Source organism: Bison bison, unplaced genomic scaffold, assembly GCF_000754665.1.
Source record: "Bison bison bison isolate TAMUID 2011002044 unplaced genomic scaffold, Bison_UMD1.0 scf7180017864191, whole genome shotgun sequence".
In the NCBI taxonomy this organism is placed as follows: domain Eukaryota; kingdom Metazoa; phylum Chordata; class Mammalia; order Artiodactyla; family Bovidae; genus Bison; species Bison bison.
In genome coordinates, this window is record NW_011494763.1 from 1,976,408 (window position 1) to 2,002,027 (window position 25,620).

General features: G+C 39.2%; 1 protein-coding gene across 1 annotated transcript in view; it reads right to left on the bottom strand.

The window, feature by feature from the left end:
• The window catches only part of CNTNAP2 (contactin associated protein-like 2), a 909,256-nt gene that overhangs the window by 792,320 nt on the left and 91,316 nt on the right, over positions 1–25,620 (bottom strand). Inside the window, exon 3 of the mRNA XM_010843889.1 lies at positions 24,179–24,298. Coding sequence (XP_010842191.1) covers positions 24,179–24,298 — 120 coding nt within the window. The remainder of the gene's footprint in view (positions 1–24,178; positions 24,299–25,620) is intronic.

The following is a 25,620-nucleotide window of genomic DNA, read 5'->3' on the forward strand; positions in this document are numbered from 1 at the left end:
ATTAAGGACAGAAGATAATAAGAATGCATAGGTTGGACATTACTTTGCCAACAGAGGTCCAGCTAGTCAAGGCTATGGTTTTTCCAATAGTCATGTATGGATGTCAGAGTTGGACTACAAAGAAAGCTGAGCACTGAAGAATTGATGATTTTGAACTGTGGTGTTGGAGAAGACTCTTGAGAGTCCCTTGGACTGCAAGGAGATACAACCAGTCCATCCTAAAGGAAATCAGTTCTGAATGTTCATTGGAAGGACTGATGTTGAAGCAGAAATTTCAATACTTTCACCAGTTGATGGGAAGAACTGACTCATTGGAAAAGACCCGGATGCCGGGAAAGACTGAAGGCGGGAGGAAAAGGGGATGACAGAGGATGAGACGATTGGATGGCATCACCGACTCAATGGACGTGAGTTTGAGTGAACTCCAAGAGTTGGTGATAGACAGGGAGGCCTGGCATGCTGTAGTCCATGGGGTTGCAAAAAATTAGACATGGCTAAGCAACTGAACTGAACTGATAGTTTGGACTCAAATTATCTCTTCTCATTGCTTATACATAGATTATACAGTAAGCTTATATATTACTTATACAGTAATGCTAGATATTATATTATATATAAATACATAAATAATGAATATAATAAACAATATATTACCCATATTAAATGTATTTTATTTGTATCTATCTATATAACTGGTGAATAAATTTTTATACATGTAAAAGTTTATATATATAATTATATATTCCATTTAATGATATAATACATAAGTATACTCCATATACTATATATAATTTTTTATATTATGTTGCTTTAAATAATTAGATCAGTATATACAATGATTCAATATATATGGATATAAACTTAAAATCATACCCCTTCATTAAAATCTTTAATTGGATAAGCCGAACCACACTAGTCTGTGAGTATATATGTTTCTGACTTGCAAGTGTCATTTGGGGTGTGCGGATGCTCAGTCGCTCAGGTGTATCCAACTCTGTGACCCCACTGACTTTTGGGGATGTCACGTCAAATCAAATCATAGGAACAAGATTTACTGGGACTGCTTTTGCCTTTATGTCAGTGTTTCTGTCAATTAGGACAGTGCAGGCAATATGTCAGGGGCAGCACAGAGATTCAGACACTGAGAAGCGCTAGTATACCCCTGAGGCCCACAGAGTGTCCCTGAGGTTCTCAGTGAGAGTCACGCGATCAATATCTCCCCTGCCTGCAGGCCTGCAAAGCCGCTCACCATCAAGGGCAGCCTTGTTTCCCGGGCTGCTGAGCCAGGGGTTCCATGAGTCCTCCCTGTGGAGCCCACCCCAGCAAAGCATCGTCTGGGAGATGCTTGCTTCCTGTAGTGGCTTCAAGCTGAAACATTCCTTTCCTGAGAACATCTGCCTCGGGGGAGAGGAAGAGGCAAGAAGCCCCACATTTTTCACATAAACAGTAACAATACTGCCAATGTACTCTTCAGGAAATTCCATTTCCAGATTTAAACATGACATTTCCCTTCCCCTACTGCATTAATTCTCTACGATTTTTTCATATGCAGACCATGTGCATAATGGGTTTGACTATATAGTAATGTAGTAATTAAATAGCTCTTTATCATACTTCCTGGATAAAATGCTTTAATTTTGCATTTGCTATTTGGATAGAATTTGAAAATATCACTTAAATTTACCCATTATACCTTTCAGAACAGGAATGATGACCTCCTGCCACCTTCCTTCACCAGAGAGTAAAGAAATGGAGATTTGTCCACCTCATAAAAGATGTTGATTCCAGCATAAAGATATCCAAAATGGCCAACATGTAGATGGAGATGGAATACTGCTTAAAATATATATTGCATTTCATAATTTATAAGGTTATTGATAAGATACTCCACTAAGAAGGGAAAATTAAAACATTGCAAAAGAGCTCTAATTAATTTTATTTAATTATATTATCCTTCAGTTAAGTTCAGTTGCTCAGTTGTGTCCGACTCTTTGGGATCCCATGAATCGCAGCACGCCAGGCCTCCCTGTCCATCACCAACTCCTGGAGTTCACTGAGACTCACATCCATCGAGTCAGTGATGCCATCCAGCCATCTCATCCTCTGTTGTCCCCTTCTCCTCCTGCCCCCAATCCCTCCCAGCATCAGAGTCTTTTCCAATGAGTCAACTCTTCACATGAGGTGGCCAAAGTACTGGAGTTTCAGCTTTAGCATCATTCCTTCCAAAGAAATCCCAGGGCTAATCTCCTTCAGAATGGACTGGTTGGATCTCCTTGCAGTCCAAGGGACTCTCAAGAGTCTTCTCCAACACCACAGTTCAAAAGCATCAATTCTTCGGCACTCAGCCTTCTTCACAGTCCAACTCTCACATCCATACATGACCACAGGCTCATACGTGAAAAGGAAAATACTGTGAAATGAATTGGTTAAGGCTTCCCTCAACTTTCTTCACACTCGTGGTCCAAATCTCCTGAAATACTTCACAGCTCAAATCACCAAGGTCCCCACAGAAAGGTCCTCCGTGTCTATAAAAACACTGGTGATAGGAAAGTTCTTAAAAGGGAGGACCCTTCCATTGCCTCTAGAATTTTCTTCTAAGCCGCTGAATCTAATTCGCAAGTTTTAACGCTAGTGCCATATGCACCCAGCCAAAGAAAACTCATTTCAAAATTGCTTCTTGGCCAAGAGAAATGACAAGAGCTGTCAACAGTAAGACACATTCTGACATCAGAGGCGCTGAAGTTGTGAAAAACGGTGTGCATTCAAGAATCAATGAACTATTGTTTTCACTGAGATTTTGACAATACATAGAATTTTTCATATTTCAGAATGTTGTCTTACAGAGCACTCCCTCTCAGAGAACATGCTATAAACTCTTTAAGGCATTGTTGAGGAGAGCCCTAAAAATGTGAATATGTGAGGGACAAAATTCCCCTCAATGAGTTAAACTAGAGAACTGAGAGTGAATTCAAGTGGAAAATGCAAACTAATTTTAAGAGATGGGTTAATTTATAGATCTAGAAGTTCTAAGTTTAATGTTTGACATCATTTAAAAGTGAAGAAGAGAGAGACCTGGGTTTGATCCCTGGGTTGGGAAGATCCTCTGGAGGAGGAAATGGCAACCCACTCCAGTATTCTTGCCTGGAGAATCCCTATGGGCAGAGGAGCCTGGGGGGCTACAGTCCATGGGGTAGCAAAGAGTCGGACATGACTGTGTGAACTGAGCACAGTACAGCACATATGTAAAGGAAAAAATGGTCAGAATGTTATTTGTCCAACCTCGGAAACTTGGGGAAAGGAAGACTTGTAGAAGCATAAGTTATCAAATGGAGAGGGAAGTTTAGTCAACAAAGAAGTAAAATAATGCAGCCCACAGGCTTAGCCTGAGGTCATCACTTCAAGTGATTTATGTAATTCCTTTTTGTATTGAGCCCAAGCCTCCACATTGCCTGATTATGTAGGATTGCCAATAAGGGAAAAGATAAAACTCAAAAAATATTGAGTATCAGGTTTTTGAGTATCAGGTTTCAGGATAATTATTTCTCATTAGAAATTAAATTAATTGATGTTTTAGTTTTAAACATCAATCTACTGAGTTTTAGATATGGGTCATTCATCTATGATTTTGCCACCTCTTATTCAACAATGAAGCTCTCCAGACAATAATAATATAACCAATGTCATGGATATCCCCTTATGCGAATACCTGGGTGTCTGCTTGTTTGGTTTCCAGGAACACACAAATGCATCCTTTTTTTCTTTGGCCTACATACCAATTTTTTCAGCAATAAGATAGACAATAGTAATAGTGATTAAATAGGCTGTGGGGATTAGAGTCATTAGTTAAATGGAAGTGAAAATTGTCTTGCATAAAGTCCAGATTAGTAGTGGTAGCTTCAAGGACAGTTACTTCTGTACCTGTGGCTGACTTAGGGTGGGATAAGGCTGAGATCAGAAAGAATGTGTCCAGAATGATTCATGTCTTATAATGGATAATATGAAAATAAGCTGATACAATTAATAAGGGAGGCCAGAAGGTAGACTTATAAGCTTTCCATTTTCTTCTACTGTGATAATTATCACATAAAAGTCACTATTGTCACAGAGGCTTCCTTTACTCTTAAATCCCTGGAGAGAATGACTTATTCATTGTAGAGTCTCCAGAGAGAGTCTTGGAGAAACTAGATGTTGAATGACACCTGTTTTGTACTTTTCAAAGTATAGTCATTTCATATATATATTAATGTATAAAAACATTTTCATGTGCATCATTTAATTTGATACTTCTAAACAACACGGTGGGTTGCATTTGAAATACTCACAACTTGGGGTCTCAATCCACCTCTAGTCTCTCTTATAACTTCTTGCTGAGACTATAATGGCATCAAAATGGTATACTCTGTCAAATTTAGAATTGTAGAAACAGATTACATTTTAGTAAAGTGAACCCATACAGTATGATCGATAACCAGCTTAATGTAATCTCTCAATGTCACCTGCAATAAGAACATGCAGTCTGCAAGTGCCAGGGTAAGCCTGCTTGGATGAAGAATGGAGGCTACAAAGCTAATTTGTGGCACCACAACTCTCATTATTATGGCTAGCTGGCAATTATATGCACTCACTTGTTTGGAAATTGAAGCTATTATAACAATTCTGTAAAAGTACCAAGTCTATTAGCAAAGAATTTCAATAAACTTCTAAGTTTCTCATAAGCTACAAAATTGTTTCTATCTTACTTTTTCTCCTAAAATCTCTTAGCTCATCTCTTATACACAAAACTTCACTGTTTTGAATTTAGGCTAGCTAGCTAACTTTGCCTTAGTTGCCTCACACAAACTTTCATGTCATATTCCATAACTCATATTATTCACATGTTTAAATAGCTGTACTTTGTGACTATGTACTTTGAAACCAATCAGGAATGTTTATTTAATAAGTCCCCACTACGTATAAGCTCTTTGCTTTACATATAATGCATGCTTTTATAGCGCTCATATTCTAGAAACATTTTTGTTGTTGTTTTATCCCAGATAATTGAGCTGAACACATTGCTATGACTGAGTTGCCCTGGAATTAGAATGAGTGATTATTCAGTGGATTTGGATGATAAGGGAAAGTCACCAGATGTAAGTCATAATGTCTTTGCCAGGAGAGTTCTACTCACTTTGACCTGCCGTAACTTGACTTTTAAGGGCTTTTGTCTCTGTTGACCAAGGGCCTTAGGTTGCCTTATTTCCAGGATTAAAAGTAAAAATATCAAACTACAAATATTTCACTGATTCTGCCATTGTGAAAAGCAACGTGGAGTGTTTTGTCTGAAAATATCTCCATAGAATGAATCACTTGTCTATCAATGATTATGAATCTTTCTCTTATGAAAGCAGCCTTAAATTGTGAAAGTAGGCAAACATTATTCAGATATGAATCTACTGAATCATATTTTTACTTCTCACTTTCCAAGTAAACTGAAGACTTATTAAAGGTATGATTTGAGTCTTATGCATTTATATAGTGTCTTATCCCTCTAGCATGGCACCAGAAGAAATTGGATGCTATAATGAAGTGACAAAGATGGTGGCCTCCAAAGTCACACTAACGTGGTTTCCAAGATTTCACTTAACTCTTTTGAATTTAAGATAGTTAACTAACTTTGCCTTAGTTGCCTCACACATAAAAGTGGATAATAAAACGACCTAACTCATGTGAGTTAGTGCACACAGAGCACAATTCTAGCGCATAGTAAGGGTTTGCTAAGTATTCAGCTCCGTTCAGTTCAGTCGCTCAGTTGTGTCCGACTCTTTGCAACCCCATGGGCTGCAGCATGCCAGGCCTCCCTATCCATCACCAATTCCTGGAGTTCACCCAACCCCATGTCCATTGAGTCGGTGATGCCATCCAACCATCTCATCCTCTGTTGTCCCCTTCTCCTCCTGCCCCCGGTCCCTCCCAGCATCAGGGTCTTTTCAAATGAGTCAATTCTTCACATCAAGAGGCCAAAGTACTGGAATTTCAGCTTTAGCATCATTCCTTCCAAAGAAATCCCAGGGCTAATCTCCTTCAGAATGGACTGGTTGGATCTCCTTGCAGTCCAAGGGACTCTCAAGAGCCTTCTCCAACACCACAGTTCAAAAGCATCAATTCTTCAGCACTCGGCTTTCTTTATTGTCCAACTCTCACATCCATACATGACCACTGGAGAAACCATAGCCTTGACTAGACGGACCTTGCTAAGTATTAGCACTTTCTAATTGTTGTTGTTGTTTACATGCTCAAAATGTGGGTAATGAATGACTAAGATATTGGATAAATAAGTAGTATAAATAACATAAGCAAAATAATTTTGCGAGCTGATTTAAAAAGAGACAGCAATATAAAATGCTTTTAGGAAGTGTTCAAAGTATTATTATTTGGGTTCATTCTACGAGTAAGCACACCCAATTTCAATCAGCATTACAGTTGGAAGGACAGGAAGAGGATGTCTGAAGGTCAGATTTGGGCAATAAAAGACACATGGGTCAACACAGAGAAGGAAATGGCAACCCACGCCAGTGTTCTTGCCTGGAGAATCCTAGGGACAGGGGAGCCTGGTGGGCTGCCGTCTATGGGGTCGCACAGAGTCGGACACGACTGAAGAGACTTAGCAGCAGCAGCAGGGTCAACATGCATAAACTGTTAGCAGAATAGCAGATTAAGATCCAAGTTAATTATTTACTATGAAATTATATATTTTAAAATAAAGTTCTCTTTCTGAATGCTTCCTTGAATATAGGTAGATTTTGAAAGTTCATGAATTGTGCTAGTTACAATTCTTGGTCCAAGGCCATGCAACCTAATAGTTTCTCAAAAATAAATATTAAATAGGTACAAGGGTTTAATTAAACCAGAATTTCCCAGAGTATGCACCACAGAAACTTTGAGAAATACTCTATCCTACTATATTAATTGCATGTCTGCAAAATAACAATGTTTAAACATCCCATGAGGAGGAAAACATCAAGTGTGCTAAAGACAAAATTTTATGTATATTATTGTTTTTGATGAGAACACACTAAAAGAAAATGAGTTGACTTAAAGAAAAGTATTTATTAAGTATTGGGTTGGCCAAAACCTTCATTTAGGTTTTTTCCATAATGAACTTTTTGACCAACCCAATAATTGGTTGTCTGTGGGCTTTGCAAAACTCATGAAGATGGTATACAAATCAGAAAAGTTTGGGAAATGCTGACTTAAAATAATAAATGATTCATTTATAGATAGACTTTTATTATAAGATAATAAATTATTTATATATAAAATGACATCTATCAAAAATCGGTATAAACAGCATTTTATAACTTCTTATTTCAATAATTCGATGTCTAATAACAATGACTTGATTACAAATATAATACTCTGTTGGATTATTTAAAAAAACTGTATACGTATTTATAACATTTTAAGCTCCATACAAATAGATGTCATGTTTAATATGGTTACTGTTGTGTTCTTAGTGCCCGGCACATTATATGTATTAAGAAATATTAGTTAAGTGAACAAACAAACAGCTATATAAACTTTAGGTAAACACATTAAAATTCTAAAAATTTTACCCAGGGGAAAGTATAGAACAGTAAACAGATATTTTATAAGACTGGAAAGTGATTCTCACTCTGTTAATATCTGATAGAACTCCATTATATTATAACTACCCTTAAAGTTGGAAAAGAAAATGGCAACCCACTCCAGTATTCTTGCCTGAAAAATGGCACAGACAGAGGAGCCTGGAGGGCTACAGTCCATGGGGTCGCAAAGAGTTGGACACAACTTAGCAACTAACAACAAATCCTTAAAGTTGCTGCTAATCAAATCATAGAGTTCATTAACTGAAAAAAAAAAAAATGACCAGAATTAGAAAGAGATTTGGAATCATGTCAATTAACGATCTACTAAATACCAAAGTAACTGAGAAGTCCAGGTGTCAATTTAAAGATTATGTGAAAAGAGACTGCTTTGTAAGAATATTTCAGGATTGATTTTTTTCTGCATATTTACTAAATGTATTAGTATTCTTAAATAACTTCAGCTATATAGTTGAATTTAATGTAAAGGTCACATGATTAGTGTTTTCCAAGAACTAGCCTGCCAATGTAGGAGATGTAAGAGACTTAGGTTCAATCTCTGGGTTGGGAAGATACCCTGGAGGAGGAAACAGCAACCCACTCCAGTATTCTTGCCTGGAAAATTCCATGGACAGAGGAACCTGGCAGTCTATAACCCATGGAGTCAAAAAGAGTCAGACACGACTGAGCACACACAGCAACAAGTTTAGTAAAGGTAGATGGTGGAAGAATTACATCCGGGTTGGAAACAATTTGATAAATGATTTCTTTTGTAAAGGAAAGTTGAGACTTCCATTGCTTATACAATTTTAATGCTTTTTATATTTTAGGAGTAATTTATAGACTAAATAATTTCCTACCATTACACAGAAAATTAATGCCTTGTTTAAAACAAGATTAATATCCTTTGGGAACATCTTCAATAGATTTGAGGTCTATAAAAACACCATAAGGAATAAGGCAAATGAAAGCCTTAGCAAGTTGACCCCTTTGGATATTGTTTTCTTTCCTTTATTATGCTTCCATGAAAGGAAGAGCAATCGATACAAATAAGGCCATGTCTATAAAGCTGAAGACAGATTGAACGGGCACCAAAAATTCATTTCAATGGCACTGTAACACAGGCAGGTGCTCAGTGGGGCCATAATAGTCCATCCAGATGTTTTCATAAGGTTTCTGCTCAGGGTTTGAAATGGGAAAAAGAAATATCGCTGGTTTTAACAGTAAATTTCTTCTAAACACAGCTTCTATCTTCCTCTTTTAAGTAGCAAAAACTATTATCTCCTTTTACTTTCCACTACTGCCCAGAAATATCTAAACAGGATTGTAATTACTGACAACCAAAACTGTATTGTGCAGACAAGCAACATGATGACAAAATTCCGGCATTCACGGGAGATTCTAAGCATTCAGGATTCTTCAGTTCAGTTCAGTTCAGTTGTTCAGTCATGTCCGACTCCTTGTGACCCCATGGACTGCAGCACGCCAGGCTTCCCTGTCCATCACCAACTCCTGGAGCTTGTTCAAACTCATTTCCATCGAGTCGGTGATGCCATCCAACCATCTCATCCTCTGTTGTCTCCTTCTCCTTCAATCTTTCCCAGCATCAGGGTCTTTTCTAGGGAATCAGTTCTTCGCATCAGGTGGCCAAAGTATTGGAGTTTCAGCTTCAGCATCAGTCCTTCCAATGAATATTCAGGGTTGATTTCCTTTAGGATGGACTGGTTGGATCTCCTTGCAGTCCAAGGGACTCTCAAGAGTTTTCTCCAACACCACAGTTCAAAAGCATCAATTCTTCGGTGCTCAGCTTTCTTTATAGTCCAATGCTCACATCCATACACGACTACTGGAAAAACCTTAGCTTTGACCAGACGGACCTTTGTTGGCACCATCTGCAGTGACTTTGGAGTCCAAAAATAAGTCTGTCACTGTTTCCATCGTTTCCCCGTCTATTTGGCATGAAGTGATGGCACCCCTAAATACACACAAACTCTCACAATGTGTTGCCATATGGAGGAAGTAGTCAAATGTTGTATGAGAGTCACAGTATTTTACTTTCACACAGGAATAGAGAATAGGATTTCAAGTATTAAAAATGAATATTGTATATGGGGATACTGAATCTTTCAATAAATAGCATCTAGAATTTTCAAAGGGAAGACAGCAGTCAGAGAGAATAGTGGTGGTGGAACTATGATGGATAATAGATGATTCTCTTCCCTGAGAGAGTAATTATTCTATTGCACAGTACATTCCTTTATATTTTGTTTCCATGTAATATTTAATTTGATTTTTCTGTCTCTGATCTCATCTTCCTCTAGTGTTTGTTTGTGGAGTATAGGAAATAATAGCGACCTGATGTAAAATAGATGTTGAAGCAAAGGTAAGAGTAATTAGTAATAGAAACAGGGCTTGCCAGCTCTCAAACAAAAACTTCACATGGAAGGGCTTTCAAAATCATTTGGGCTATTGTTTTCTGTATGCACAGGCAGGAATGACTTAGACAACATTTGAAAATGTTCTGTTTGAAAATTCCTTCTTGATATTTTGATTCTGCTTGCTATTCTCTTTGAAATGGAAATACCATTGGGAGAGTTAACATTACATTAATATGTTAAAGTCATGTCAAATCTCTTGTCTTCTATCCAAAGGAGAACATTGTAGGGGAGGCTATGGAAATAAGGACATAAGAAAGAAAGAAAGGAACAAAACAAAATGTAAAGGAAAATGGTGTCCATGTTTTCTTAGAACTGCAGTTAATAACCAGAGGCGTGGTCCAGGGTTATGATGCATAAACATAGGAACATCACTGATGATAACTATTCTGAGGACATAATGCTATGCTTTATTTACATTTAACCAGTATATGAATAATGTTAAAGTAACCATCTTTGGCAAGTTTTTTCCCAAATTTACAGCTTATGTCGACGAACTTTCTTTTACAAATTTTTGGTAGGTGGCCTGGAGGGTTATTCACGTGTTTTGTGGTCCACAAGGATGGTTTCATAGACTTGCGTGTGTATTAGATAGTTTATACCCAAGAGTTGGCATAGGATTGCTCAAAACAGAAACACACATGTCATAGGTGGTTGGTGAGCATTTAAAAAAAAATCAAGATTTCATAAGTGGATACAAGTGTATATGTTACATTTATCACTGCTTAGTACATCATGCTTTATTAATTAGCATAAGTTAATTTAATTTGAGTTATGATCTGGGGGATGCATTTTTATTGGTGAGATTGCCGAGGTTCAGCTAAATTGGTTGGCTAAAATAGAGACTCCTCCAGACTCTTGCATCAGAAGGATAAAGGAATCTAGGGAGACCTTTGTTGTTGTTCAGTCACTACGTTGTGTCCAGCTCTTTGCGATGCCACGGACTGCAGCCTGCCAGCTGTCCCTGTTCTTCACTGTCTCCTGGAGTTTGCTCAAACTCATGTCCATTGTTGATGCTATCCAACCATCTCATCCTCTGTCACCCTCTTCTAGAAAGCCCCTTATCTTTTACTTTTCATAGGACCAACGTTGGGTTCTTAAATAGTTCTTTTCATCAATTGAATCAGAGGATTCTGGTTGATTCTGATTATAAAGTAATCTCAATCTTGTTTCTAAAATTTTTCACATTTTCTGTGAGAGAAGCATCCACACAAGGAAAAGTTGGAAACACTCATGGGATAGAGAGATTGGATTTTCAAATTTAAAGAACAGGTTGTAAGGGCAACTTTTGAGCCTGTTGCTAATAAACATTTGCCTTCTGGTTGTAGGTGAGGCAGACTTTTGTCTCACACTTGTGTCTTACATAGAACTGAGATTGATGGAGAAGTTACTTAGACCTACTCACGAGTGCATGCTAAGTCACTTCAGTCGTGTCTGATTCTTTGTGACCCTATGAACTTTAACCCACCAGGGTCCTCTGTCCATGGGATTCTCCCGGCAAGAATACTGGGGTGGGTTCCCTCCCAGGGATCTTCCTGACCAGGGATCAAACTCGTATCTCTTAAGTCTCCTGCATTAGTGGGCTGCTTCTTTACCACTAGTGCTACCTAGGAAACCCCAGACATACTCATCTATTTCTTACTAATGGTAGCTACTTATGTCTACTAAAAAGCCAGAGTGGCACAGGTATATTTGAACAATGCATCTATTAGTGCCAACTGTATACCAGATACTGCTGGACTCAGGAGTGAACAATATAGACACCCCATCTCACTTCCTAGATGCTTGTTAGTCAGGAAAGGGGAAGAAAACTTTTAAATAAGAATAGTAATAATAATTTATATTATGTTAGTTAAAAGAACCAAGGGTTTCTAGAATGCTTCAAGTTATTAAAAAGTTAAAAAGTGATACATTTATGCCACTAAAAGATAAGGAAGCCTCTCATTCTCTCATTGTTAGTATCATTCAAACCTATATTCTTTATGCAAACAGCTTTTTGTAAACTGTATTATAGACGCACCCATGGATGATAAGATGTTTAAACACTCATTAGCTGCTTGGGAAATTTTGAAACCTGTTTGTGTCTCAGTTCACCTGGCTTCAAAATTGGAATACTAATACCTCCCCAGGTTATGGTGAGGAACAGATGAAATGGATAGAATACTATAATAGATGAAGGCATCTATCACATTCTCTCTTACAGAGAGTCAACAATAAACAGTTTAAAATGATGATATCTTTTAAACAAATAAGGAAATATTAATTGATATTAAAATTTGAACATTTTAATTTAAAAACATGTTTTAAAAAACTGTTTGGTTCTAAGGCATTAAATCTGAGAATTACAAATGAATACCAGAATTACTGGTTAAGATGTTGAATAAAGACTGTCATCTAACTTTTTCCCTCCTAAAACCCCAGTAAAGCCAGAGTATACTTATGTATACATACACATTCATAAATGTATATGATAAATGCATAGACATATTCAAACTAGGACAGTATTGAAAGTAAAAAGGAGAGCTACATCAGGCCAAAAAAAATTAAGATGGGATTATATTGAGCATACAGGACACATGGCCACTCTAAGCAAGTTATTGTTCAGTTGCTAAGTCGCGTCTGACTCTTCGCGACCCCATGGACTGCAGCTTGGCAGGCTTCCCTGTCCTTTACCATCTCCCAGATTTTGCTCAAACTCATGTCCATTGAGTCGGTGATGCTATAACCAAGAGTGAAGTTCAAAATCAACAAGACCCTCTAACTCTTAACAATAAACACATAGCTAGTGATTATTAGGAATCTGTAGGTAACTGAGGAGATTCCAGGACACATAAAAAGGTGAGAAAATGAGCAGAATAAAGGAATTCAGAAAAAACTGAGGGAAAGGAAAAAAAATTATTATCCTTAAGATACAATAAAAAGTCTGCAGATACGAAGAACAGTACGCTATTAAAATGGAACTTCCAAAGAACAAAAAGGAGCTCTTTGATTTAAAACCAGGATGAAAATCATTCTAAAAGGAGAAAACAGAGAAATCAATCAGGAATAGAAAAATAAAAAGAAATTTGAGGAGTTGCCAGTGTGAAAGTAAGCACCTAGCCCAAGGATGAAAACAGACTTATTCTAATGCCTGTTGTGAAATTTCAGAATACTGGGGAATAAAAGAAAGTTCTTCTAATTTCTAGGGAGAAGGATAGGTTTATTAAAGGATTGAGAAACTGTCAGAGAATGTGCTACCCCCAAATGAGGGTGTAAATTGACATGAAAAAGACATAGGAAATGGGAAGCATGAGGTCTGACATAGTGGAAGATGAGAAAATTGTTGGGTGAATAAATACAGGTGGGATGGGAGATTTCATGATGATAGGATGCCCCCGATAGAGACAGCAAGCAGTTTGGATTGGAGCAATGGGAAATATCAGCAAGACATCCTCTATTATTTTATAGTCTTTTAAATACTGAGAGCACAATATGTTGGATTCTACTCTGTACTTGGCTTGCAGCGATAATGCACTAATAAAATTCAAGATCTAACACCTGATGAGATGGCACTGATGTAATAATAGTGGAAATAAAGTGCACAATAAATGTAACGCACTCGAATCATCCCCAAACCCTCCCACTACACCGTTTGTGGAAAAATTGTCTTCCGTGAAACCGGTCCCTGGTGCCAAAAAGGTTGGGGGCCTCTGAGTTAGTGCATTAGTTCACCGGTCAAAAGTACGCTACTGTCTCTCAGCCCTGGCACCTATAGGTAAACCAAGTGAGCTTAGAAACGGAAGGGGAAAATATGGTTCCAGTGAAGAGAAAATAAATTACACATATTTATGCATCAAAAAGGGCTTCCCAGGTGGCTCGGGTGGTAAAGAATCCTCCTGCCGATGCAGGAGAGGCAAGAGATGCAGGTTTGATCCCTGAGTTGGGAAGATCTCCTGGAAATGACAACCCACTCCAGTATTCTTGCCTAGAAACTTCAATGGACAGAGGAGCCTGGTAGGCTACAGCCCAGAGGGCCACAAAGAGTTGGCCACAACTGAAGTGCCTGAGCACACACGTACATCAATAAAAGGAATAACTGTAATGACGATCACGATGAGGATCTAGTAAGTTCTTATATAGTCCTAATTTTCAATGCTGATTTTGTTCAAACATAGTAGAAACAGGATATGAGATTAATGATTATCCGAGGGGAGGCTCAGCCCTAATGACCTCCTCTGTCCATAAATACCACAAGAAGATTTCTGACAACTTCATTCACAGGTATACATTAAGAGTTATTTTGTCAGTTGTCATAAATGAGACAAATGCTGTCATGTGGCGTCATTTACGCTGGGCATGATGAGGTTTAGGGCTTGTGCTTAAATCAGTCCCAGAAGCAGGACTCCAATATTTGCCAGTTTAGGCACCATGTCATACTAGGTAGAGTTTATTATTTAAGTTTCTCAGTTGCATCAATTAGACTAAGAGGAAAGATAAAAAGACAGACCAGTTGCTACATGAGATTCTCTTGCTAAAATTGCCAGGAATCTTTCAAAATGGAAATTGATTTACTGAGAAGGAATGAAAGGTGACTCAGCAAACTGGAAAACCTAGGGATTGGAAAGATAGGAGCTCAGGCATAGTGGCTTTAAGTTTAGTCAGAAGGGAGGAATTCCTAGTGAGTAAGTGTGAGGTTATTCTTGCACTTTGAGCTAATTTAACTGGATTTCACAAAGGCTTTTTTTTTTCCCCCCACCTGCCAGATGTACAAGCTGATATCTGTAGACTAGACTAGAGTTTCAGACCCCAAATGACAGAGGAAGCCAAACAGCAGTCCATCGTCATGGACAGTGTGAAACCATTCTCCGTTTTTGAGCAGGTTTTGAAATTGCACAACCGAGACAGTGCTTTCAAAGCACCAGAAACGCAGTGTGTTTAAAATTCTGTTTAGGCAGGTGTGTAAAAACGTTTGAAGGTGGGGCATTTGCATGCGGGGTACCGTTTTGGAGGCTCAGAGGTGGCTGGGCTGCCTGTTCCAGATCCAAGACCACTCTGTCTTGGTTTCACATGGTGCCCTCCCTTCCCTTCCTGGCTCCTGTCTGAAGGCGTGGGCTTCACCAGACCTCCTGTAGCTCCCCTCTCCCTTCCTTGATTTAAAGTTCGAAAAGCACTTGAGGACTCTTATAGTATTAACCTATCACTGTGACTGACACACAATGAAGAGATCTCAAAGGAGCCTTGGCAGGTAGAAGTCATCCGTGGAACAGGAGTGTGAGTCTGAATGGGAGTCTTGGGCGGGCGGGTAATCAGTTACAGAGACGAGCTCTCCTTTCAGGCTGCGTTTGATCACTGAGTTGGCTCCTAGATTTTCAATTGAAGCTGTGGGAACAGAATTGAATTCAAAGATTTACACTGATTGTGAGGAACTGAAATAGCTGAGCGCATGAAGCAGGAGTTGCTGAGTGATTATAAAGGTTTATAACAAAGACAGCCTGTGAGAAGGCTACGAAAAGGGGATGATGTGAAAGAAGACAGAGAACTATTCTGCGTGCAGGTTAATGTTAATGGCAGAGGAAGGGGACTGGGTTAGGAGACAGAAAGAGGAGGGCAAACGCCTTTGATGGGAAAAAAATAAAAATGAGTGGAGGGAATAAAATGGAAGAAGACAGTGTTTTGAGGCTTATATTTTAAAACGTGGATACATCAGAGAGAGAGTGCACGGCACTCCAGGAACATGAAGGGGCAGCGGCATCGTCCTGCCTGGCCTGTGGGTGTTAATAAGCTTTTGGAGAGAAGAAGAAAGCTGTGTGTGTCTTCATTTCTAGCCAGTTTCCTTGCAAGAACAGGGAATGAGGCACTGCAATCACATTAAATATTGCTGATAATACCCAACAGAGTTCCATTCAATCTCATTACCTTCTCAAGCCAGATTTTGTTAGACTCAGTTTAAGATTTTACACTGAAAAAGTAACTAGACATTGGGAGTAGTATTTAGATCGTCCTAAAACTCGGGCATACATATCTCCTCTTTTTTGGATCTCCTTCCCATTTAGGTCAGCACAGAGCACTGAGTAGCTTTCCATGTATATGTACGGCTGATTCGCTTTGCTGTACCACAGAAACTGAGACAGCAATGTATAGCAATGCTATAACAATAAAAAAAGTCAGGCTTAAAACCTAAGGAATAATTAACCCAAGTACACAAGAAATACAAAAGTTATTCTATGAAAGCTCTCAGAAATTTGTACTCCTGGCTGAATAAAGAGCTAAAATTGATAATAATTGCTTAATGGCTTATAAACTGATTTCATCTAAAATGTGTTCTCTGATTAAAAACCCCAAGGCATCAGCGGGGCAATTAAGAAGTAAATAGTTTATGGCAAAAACGCTGTCCTATCACAGATAATGAATTAGTTATGTAAGGAAGTTTTAATGATAATGAAAAGACATGAATAAGAGATGCTCGTTTCAGAAATCACATTTAAATCAGACTACAGAATCCAAAATGAGGAGTATGCACACATCTGGCCATGAGGATGAGTGACACTCGCTCGGGCATTCACACACATACGTCATGCATGCACACACATGTGCACGCACAGCAGCTGTGAACTCTGGCTCCAGATCACATGGACAGCTGTCTCCACAACCCACTAGATGTGTAACTTAGGACTTAATTTCTGTGAGCTTTAGTCTCCTCACCCAAAAATGGGAATAAGAGTAATATTACATATTCCATGGGGTTGTTGTGAATTATTAGATGAGTCCGTGTGTCTGATCCACTTAGAATAGTGCTCAGCATTTGGTTTCCCCTCAATACTATAAATATAACTATAAGCATAAAATATAAAATCTTATCACACATCACCTAACCTGTTAGTAATTCTAATCTCAGCTGGTAAGCAATTTTCATTTTTGCTTATCTATATTTTCAAGTTTTCCTATTTGAACAATATGATAAAAACCACAAGTAATAAATAAGAAACCTTAATTTTTTACAAACTAAGTTTGGGACTGTTACTCAATAGGTAAGACACTATGTAGCTGGAGATATGAATAGTATAAAGAGCAGGAAAAAGAATACAAAGTATTCTCTCAGCATTCCCAAACCCTGGTGTATACTCCCTGATCCTATTCCTTGAATGTAGGTGAGAAGTGTATATATACGATGGGTTATCACTACTGAGATTATGTTACCCTATACAGCAAAGGTGCTCTATGCTCTGTGATGACCTAGATGGGTGGCTCAAGAGGGAGGGGATATATGTATACATATTGCTGATTCACTTCGTTGTACAGCAGAAACTAACACAACATTGTAAAGCAATTATCCTTCAATAAAATAAAATGACTAGCTGGTACAAAAAACAAAGCAAACAAACAAAAAAAAAGGTGAAGAGATTTTGCTGGTGTCAGTAAGGCCCCTAGTTGACTTGAGTTAATCGAACGAGTATTATACTGGGTGATTACGAGGGACGGCCTAATCACGTGCACTCTTGAAAGCGAGTCTAGAGGTCAGAGATTCTCCCATTGCCATGACATGAGAAGGATGCATGGCTGGGAGCATCCTCTAGGAGCAAGCCACAGCCAAATGGCCAACAAGAAAATGGGACCCTCTGTCTTAAAACCTGAAGGAATTGAATTCTGTCAACAACCTGTACAAACGTGGAAGAGGATGCCAAGCCTCAGATGAGACCACAGCCCTGCTGACCCCTTCATTTCAGCCTGTGAGACCCTGAGCAGTCAACCTAGCTAACCTGTGCCAGAGCCTTGACCCATGAAAACTATGATATAATAAATTGGTGTTATTGAAAGCAGAAAATAGAGAAGGAACTGCTTTGCTTTGCTGAGGGGTAGGTGGGGGGTTATGGCAACAAGGAGTGTGGGGCAGGTTCATGATTCTTTCTACTAGAGCCCAAGAGTCCCACCCTGGCAGCCCATTGTCACCCCCACCCCCTACACTGCACTACAGAAACTTCTGAGAGGCATGTGATAAAAAAAAAAAATTATATTACTGAGAGCAAGTGCTTAGGAACTTGAGTAACAAGCTCTCTATAAATATTAGATTAAAAAGACATGAACAGCTTTTACCATTATAGAGGATAATAGAATTTGATCAGCTAAATCCCAGGGCTTTATAAAGTACAAATTATGTAAACAAGCTTAATGGTTTTTTGATAAAACTACAAAAGTAGCGCTAGGAAGAATGCAGGAGACATTCCTTACTTGGGCTTTAAACATCACATCAAACAGCACAGATGTTTACTTAATTTTTTAAAAATTAAATATGAATGCAAAGAGAGTTATAAAGATGAATTTGAGATAGAATATTGAGGAAAGCACAGTTTTTGATTTAAGGATAAGCAGTAATTTTCCAAGGATAACGGCTGGATCTGGCTTTATTTACTATTGATATTATTAATCCCTGGGAAGAGAGAACTAAATGAAGCTTTAAATACAAAAACTCAAGGTTTCTAGAAAATGTTGATAAGCATCTTAAGAAAATAGAAATAAGAAGCTGAAGTGTTAGAAAAGTATTCACATGAAAGAGGCAAATATTATAAATATATGATAATATACATTCATTAAAAATTATATCTATGACACCAAATTTTCAGAGAGAGAACAGAAATTGAGAGGGAGGGTGAGGATACCAATGACCACGTTTTATAATGTGCCCTAAGATCTTAAAAAGGAAACCAGGCTTTGACTTGGATGGAATGATGGATTCTTCTACAAAAGATTCAATGAATACACTGTCTCCTTAGTGTAAACTGAGCACTTGAGATGTGTCATTTAGGGCACCCCCTAATTTCCAAGTGATGAAGCACTGAAGTACAGATAGCCAAAAGGAGAATCGCATGGTAGAAGGACTGCTTTATGATAAAAAATGAAGAATGCCAATTTATGTCAAACACGGCCAAGAAATGAGTAAATTCAAGCTTGTTTGAGGCAAGAGGATTTTGTCTCTAAATTATATGAATAGTGATATTTTTCTTTCATGTTTCATAGCAATAATAGAATTTTTCAGTCTTTTTAAGTACAGAAGGCAGTGTAGAGATCAACTCATTCCAATTCCTACTCTATTTACAAGGAAACTGAGACAGAGAGATTAATTGGGCTCAAAGTCTTCAGGGAATCTGCATAGTGTATGCCCACAGTACAGCTCTAACAGGCTGATTTACAGCTGCTGAAGGCAACATAGAGTCCCACCTTTTCTTGACCCATACCTGCTCTTCTGTACTCCAACATATGGGTTTCCCAAGAAAGAAACTTGGGAATTACTTTCAACCTCACCAGCCACAGTCTGGTCAACTCAACTTTCTAAATATCTATCAAATTAATCCTCTCCTTTACCTCATGGCCTCCACCTTAAATCTCAGTTTCAACTCCTGAATTATAACAGTGACTTTCTGATTTGTTTTCCTCTCTTATTGTGTGGGTCTCCTTTGGAACATCCTATTCCCAGTTGCCAAAGCCATTCTTTAAAAATACAGGATCATCAATTGCTTCCTTTTCCCTGGTACCAAATTTCAACTGTTTTGTTACTAAACTAAACTTGTGTCCACTCACTGAATATGTAACAAAATTAGTCTACTGACACTGGATCCTAGTGAAGGAAAGTACAGCATTTATTGCAAGGCACCAAGAAAGGAGTATGGGCAGCTTATGTTCAAACAACCTGAATTCCTCAATGGCTTTCAGGTAAGAAATGTTTAAAGGCAACATTAGGGGTGTGGTGCATGACCAGCTCCTGCACAGTTCTCTGATCGGGTTGATGGTGAGGTAACACAGCGATGTTTCGGGAATCTCAATTATCATCCTTTTGTTACAACTTGTCTGGGATATAGATACTGCTGGTCAGCATGCAGTTAACTTTTTTTCCATCAGGTGGAGGATTTAGAATCTGCAAAATAACTCAAGGAGGTGGCTCAGGATATTATCTATAGCCCTTGAAAAAGAACTAAATGTTCTTGGCTTTATTTTAAGGCTAATCTATAAAGAAAGCTGAGCACCGAAGAATCGATGCTTTTGAACTCTGGTGTTGGATAAGACTCTTGAGAGTCCTTGGAATGCAAAGAGATCCAACCAGTCCATCCTAAAGGAAATCAGTCCTGAATATGCATTGGAAGGGCTGATGCTGAAGCTGAAACTCCCATACTTTGGCCACCTGAAGTGAAGAACAGACTTATTTGAAAAGACCCTGATGCTGGGAAAGATTGAAGGCAGGAGGAAAAGGAGACGACAGAGGATGAGATGGTTGGATGGCATCACCAACTCAATGGACATGGGTTTGAGTGAACTCCGGAAGTTGGTGTTGGATAGGGAGGCCTGGTGTGCTGCAGTCCATGGGGTCTCAAAGAGTTGGACACGACTGAGAGACTGGACTGAATTGAACTGAACCTATTCTTATTTTGTCTTGCTTGAATATTTTCTTTTGTTTATGCCTTTTGTCATTTCTGTGATTAAATTTGCTCTTTGGAACTAAGGGAAGGCATAGGAGGTAAAGCTTTTTTTCAAACAAGAGGTGGGGTGCATGGAGGGTGGGAGGAGTCTAACCTAGAAGGACCATGGGGCCTTTCTCGGTCATTATATACATTTCCATTGATTCAAAGTCATTCTCCATCCTCCCAATCTATTTTATAAATTTTAGGATCCAAACAGTCAATTCAACATCCACATGGATGACCCATTTGTCGCCAGGATTCTCTTAGACACTTTTCCTCCACTTATTACATTCTTGACACAAAGAATATTTCATCACTAGAAATCTGATCTACCTACTGAGTTCCTAGGACTACATTCCTGGGATGCCTTTTCCCAGTTTACAATCCTCTAAGTGATATTATCATTTCTCATATATTCATATGCTAACAATTAGCACATTTTAATCTCTAACCCAAACATCTTTTCAGGGCTTATTCAACTGCAAAATTTGTACGTCAACTGAGATGGCATATAGCACTTCATATTTAAATAGGTCAAAACTGAATTCTTGAAATTCCTCTAAATCTGTTCTTTCCTTTATTTTGCATGTCTCCAAAATGGCACTATAATTCACTGAGTTACTTAATCCATATATTCAGGAGTTATTCTTGATAACTCTCTTTAACCATTATTCTCCTATCCTTCACAAATCCTTCACTGTTTCCCGGAGTTTGCTCAAATTTCGTCTCCATTCAGTCAGTGTTGCTACCTAACCATCCCATCCTCTTCCTCCCTCTTCTTTTGCCTTCAATCTCTCCCAGAATCGGGGTCTTTGATGACAGTTCTACCTTCAAAATACATCTGAAATGCATCTCTTCTCAACACTTAAACTATCACCACCCAAGTCCAGAGAAGCATCTTTTCTTCCCTGGACCTTGACTATAGCTTCAGACATGGTTGCGGTGCTTTCAGCCTGTCATTCGTGGTGCTCAAAGTGGTATCGATCTTGGTATTGATCTAGGGTGGCCCCGGCGTGCAGCAGCTAGGAGCCAGGCGTGGGTTCCCAGTCAGAGGGTTGCTGAGTCACACCCTCATGGCAGTTGGAATCACTTTTATGGTCATTTCTTCTGGGTTTCCTTTGGCCAATCATTTTGATTCGCCTGGTTTGTAGTCCACATTTTGTGCATCTCAGGATCCTCCCATGCGCATGCACGTATCTGTCAGCCAAGCTGGACTCTACCAAAGAGGTATCTGGGTAGAACATCCCTTGACATCACTCCCCTTTGGCCTGCAAGGAGCCTTTTCTGTGCATGTGTGGTGGGGGAGGGCTCTAGTGATGAAATATTCTTTGTGTGACTTCGGAAATGAGAGATATGTGGTCTGAGCAGGCCTGTCCTCCTCCTTCAATTGTCCCGCTATTCTTGTTTTGGAGTTTCTGTCAATAGAGAATGAATCTCCAACCGCTTTACCCTGGGGGGCCCATCTACCTCCTGCCTCAGTAGTTTTAACTGAGACCTGTTTAAAACCTGTTTAAGACCTGTTCATTCCCCTGTTTAAAACCTTTCCATAGCTTCCCACCCACTACACTGAAACATAATTCAAAAAATAAAAATATTTTCTTCCCCCAGTACCACCATCCTTACTTCCTGATCTGCTCTGCTCCTGCCTGTCTCCCCCACTTCATTTTGGGCCCCTACAGTCTTATTATGCTTCAGTCACTTGGGTTTTAGTTCCTTCGAAGAAAATGACTTTTTTCATGCCTTGGAGTGTAAATTTTCAGGGCTTCTCTTCCTTTCTCACCTTTTTGAGTGCCTTGTCTTCATCCATATGCTACATTTTGGCTAAAATGTTGCTTCCTAGGGAGGTTTTTCTTTTTTTAAATGCTCTATCCAAAATAAATCATTCTTCACAATTCCATTACTTTTCTCTGCAGAAAAATTACTTATATTTGTTTACTTTTTTAGTGCTTGTTTTTATTATAAGTTGTGAACATCATGAAGGCATTTACGATATCAATTTATTCTCACACAACACAATTTCTGACAAAATAGTAAATATATGAATGGCAAAACCTAGAAAAAGGATCCTAGAGGTACACTTAAATATTCTTTTTCCTTTTCACAAAGTCTACGAAGAAATTCACATTTTTTTTTCTTGTTTCTGTATCCATTACATATTTTAATTGCATTTTATCTTTTAGATAATGTAGATTTTATATATGCTGCTGCTAAGTCGCTTCAGTCGTGTCCAACCCTGTGCGACCCCATAGACAGCAGCCCACCAGGCTCCCCCGTCCCTGGGATTCTCCAGGCAAGAGTACTGGAGTGGGGTGCCATTTCCTTCTCCAATGCAGGAAAGTGAAAAGTGAAAGTGAAGTCACTCAATTGTGTCCGACTCTTAGCGACCACATGGACTGCAGCCCACCAGGCTCCTCGGTCCATGGGATTTTCCAGGCAAGAGTACTGGAGTGGGGTGCCATTGCCTTTTCCGAGACAACCTCACATTGGTCAGAATGGCCATCATTAAAAAATCTACAAATAACAAATGCTGGAGAGGGTGTGGAGAAAAGGAAAACCTCCTGACAGTTGGTGGGAATATAAAGCAGTGCAGTTAGTACGGGAAATGATATAGAAATTCCTCAAAAAGCTAAAAATAGAGTCGCCATACGATCCAGCAATCCAATTCCTGGGCATATATCTGGACAAAACCATAATTCAAAAAGACACATGCATCCCTATGTTCATAGCAGCACTATTCGCAACAGCCAAGACATGGAAGCAAGCCACACGTCCACTGACTGATGAATGGATGAAGAAGATACAGTACACATACAGAATAGTATATTACTCAGCCCCAGAAGAAGAATGAAAGAATGCCGTTCGCAGCAACATGGACAGACCTAACGATTGTCATACGAAGTGAAATAAGTCCATATATCACTTGTATGTAGAATCTAAAACGTGGCACCAATGAGCTTATCTACAAAACAGAAAGAGACTCACAGACATGGAGCACAGACTTGTGGTTCCCAAGCTGGAGGAGGTTGGGGGTGGGATGAATTGGGAGTTTGGGATTAGCAGGTGCAAGCTGGAGTTAAAGAATGGGCAAATGAGGTCCTATGGGCAAACAAGGCCCTATGCTATTCAGTTCAGTTCAGCTGAGTTGCTCAGTCGTGTCAGACTCTTTGTGACCCCATGGACTGCAGCACGCCAGTCCTCCCTGTCCATCACCATCTCCCAGAGTTTACTCAAGCCTGTGTCCATTGAGTCAGCATCACCAAATATGAGAAGGATGCATGTGTGTATAACTGAATCAGTCTGCTGTAGAGCAGGGCCTGGAGTGGCCTCGGAGCTTCCTCTCCCATGTGCAGTGTGAGTGCTTTGAGAGATGACACCAACCTTCCCCAGTCCAGGTTCTTGTGGCGGCTTCTTCATGGGCTAGTTCTTTCTGGGGACTTCAACCTTTCAATTTCACTTTATACTTTTTCCTCTACATGCTGATTTTTTAGAAATGCTAATTATTAACTGTTCAAATCAGAAGGTAGACTTTAAAAAAATAACAACAAAACTCAGTGTCAAACTACACTTCACCCTTTAGCCTAACAGACCCAGCAGTATTTAGCTTCATTCATGTATTGACAAGAACACAGCACAGGAGAAACAAACATCAGTGGTGCTATTCATTCCCAACATACAGAAAAGCCATCTTCATGACACATAAATGGGGCATAGTTACCTGTCATGTTGCAGTAAACTTTCAGAGGCCCCAGTGATCCACTGCCATCGGGATCTATCCAGTAGTAATTTGAGGTCTGGCCCAGGTGTTTGTATGCTTCACAGGAAGGCTCATAGATGGCTGGAAAGAAATATCCTGCATGAGCTCAGCACCCAAAAAAGAGCCTCCCGAGATCCATGCCCCAGTTACAGACCAAATGCTACCAAACTGCTGATTAGAAGCATATCCTCAAGTTAGAATGAGCCCTCTTTTTTCTACAAGTTAACTCACAATTTGATCTTTAGTCCACAAGCATTCTTTCTGACCTAACAAAGACATTAAGTTCCTGCTATGGCTTTATAGTTAGGGAAAAGTCTAAAAAAATTCAATAAATTGTGGAATAAATGTAATGTTTGCTTAAAACAGGTGCTCATGAGCATTGAAAAATATTTAGTTTATACTTATTTACAGATATCTCCTTACTGTAAGGAACATAACTGAAAGGCCATGAATATTGACTGCATTGTTGGTCAATCAGCTAAGAGATCAGAGAAAATCTGCCCCCCTCCCGACCCCACACACACAGACAGACAAACACACGGACACATTTTTGCATATTTAGTATAAATTTCCTACAAACAGCATGTGATTGCTAACCTTCCTTTATTTCAGGAAAAAAGGAAAGAAATGCCCCTGCTTCATTTTGTTACAAGTGCTTTAATTACATTAAATCTAGTTTTCGTTAAAAAAAAAAAAAAAAAGACATTTATGTAATTAGGTTGTAGCTTTTTATCATGTTCCTTTTTGTTCCCTTGCTCCCAGCACATTTTCTTTTCTCACAGAGAATGTACCTGATTTCAGTAGCACAGAATGGACACTGACATACCTCCTTTATAGCTGGAACTTCTAAAACACTGTTGTGAAAACTTTTTAAAAATAGCTCTACACTGACTTTATGAGGGATTAGACAGTATTTAGCTAAGAACTACTGAGACAGGAGGTAGATGGCCCGTCACCCCAACACAGGGTAAAGCATTGGAGATTCATCCCCTGTGGATGAAATTCCTAGCAGGGCAATTAAGCGAGGAGGTTGGGCCTTGCCCAGACCACATATTTCTCATTCCTGAAGTCAGGAGACTTCCCTGACCACACGTGTGCAGAAAGGCTCCTTAAAGGTCAAAGTGGGAGTAAAGTCAAGGGGTGATCAACCCATATGCCCTTGCAGTCGGATCCATCTTGGCAAAGAGATGCATGCACACACATGGAAGGGTCCTGCTGCTGCTGCTGCTGCTGCTGCTGCTAAGTCGCTTCAGTCATGTCCGACTCTGTGCAACCCCATAGATGGCAGCCCACCAGGCTCCCCCATCCCTGGGATTCTCCAGGCAAGAACAGTGGAGTGGGTTGCCATTTACTTCTCCAATGCATGAAAGTGAAAAGTCAAAGTGAAGTCGCTCAGTCGTGTC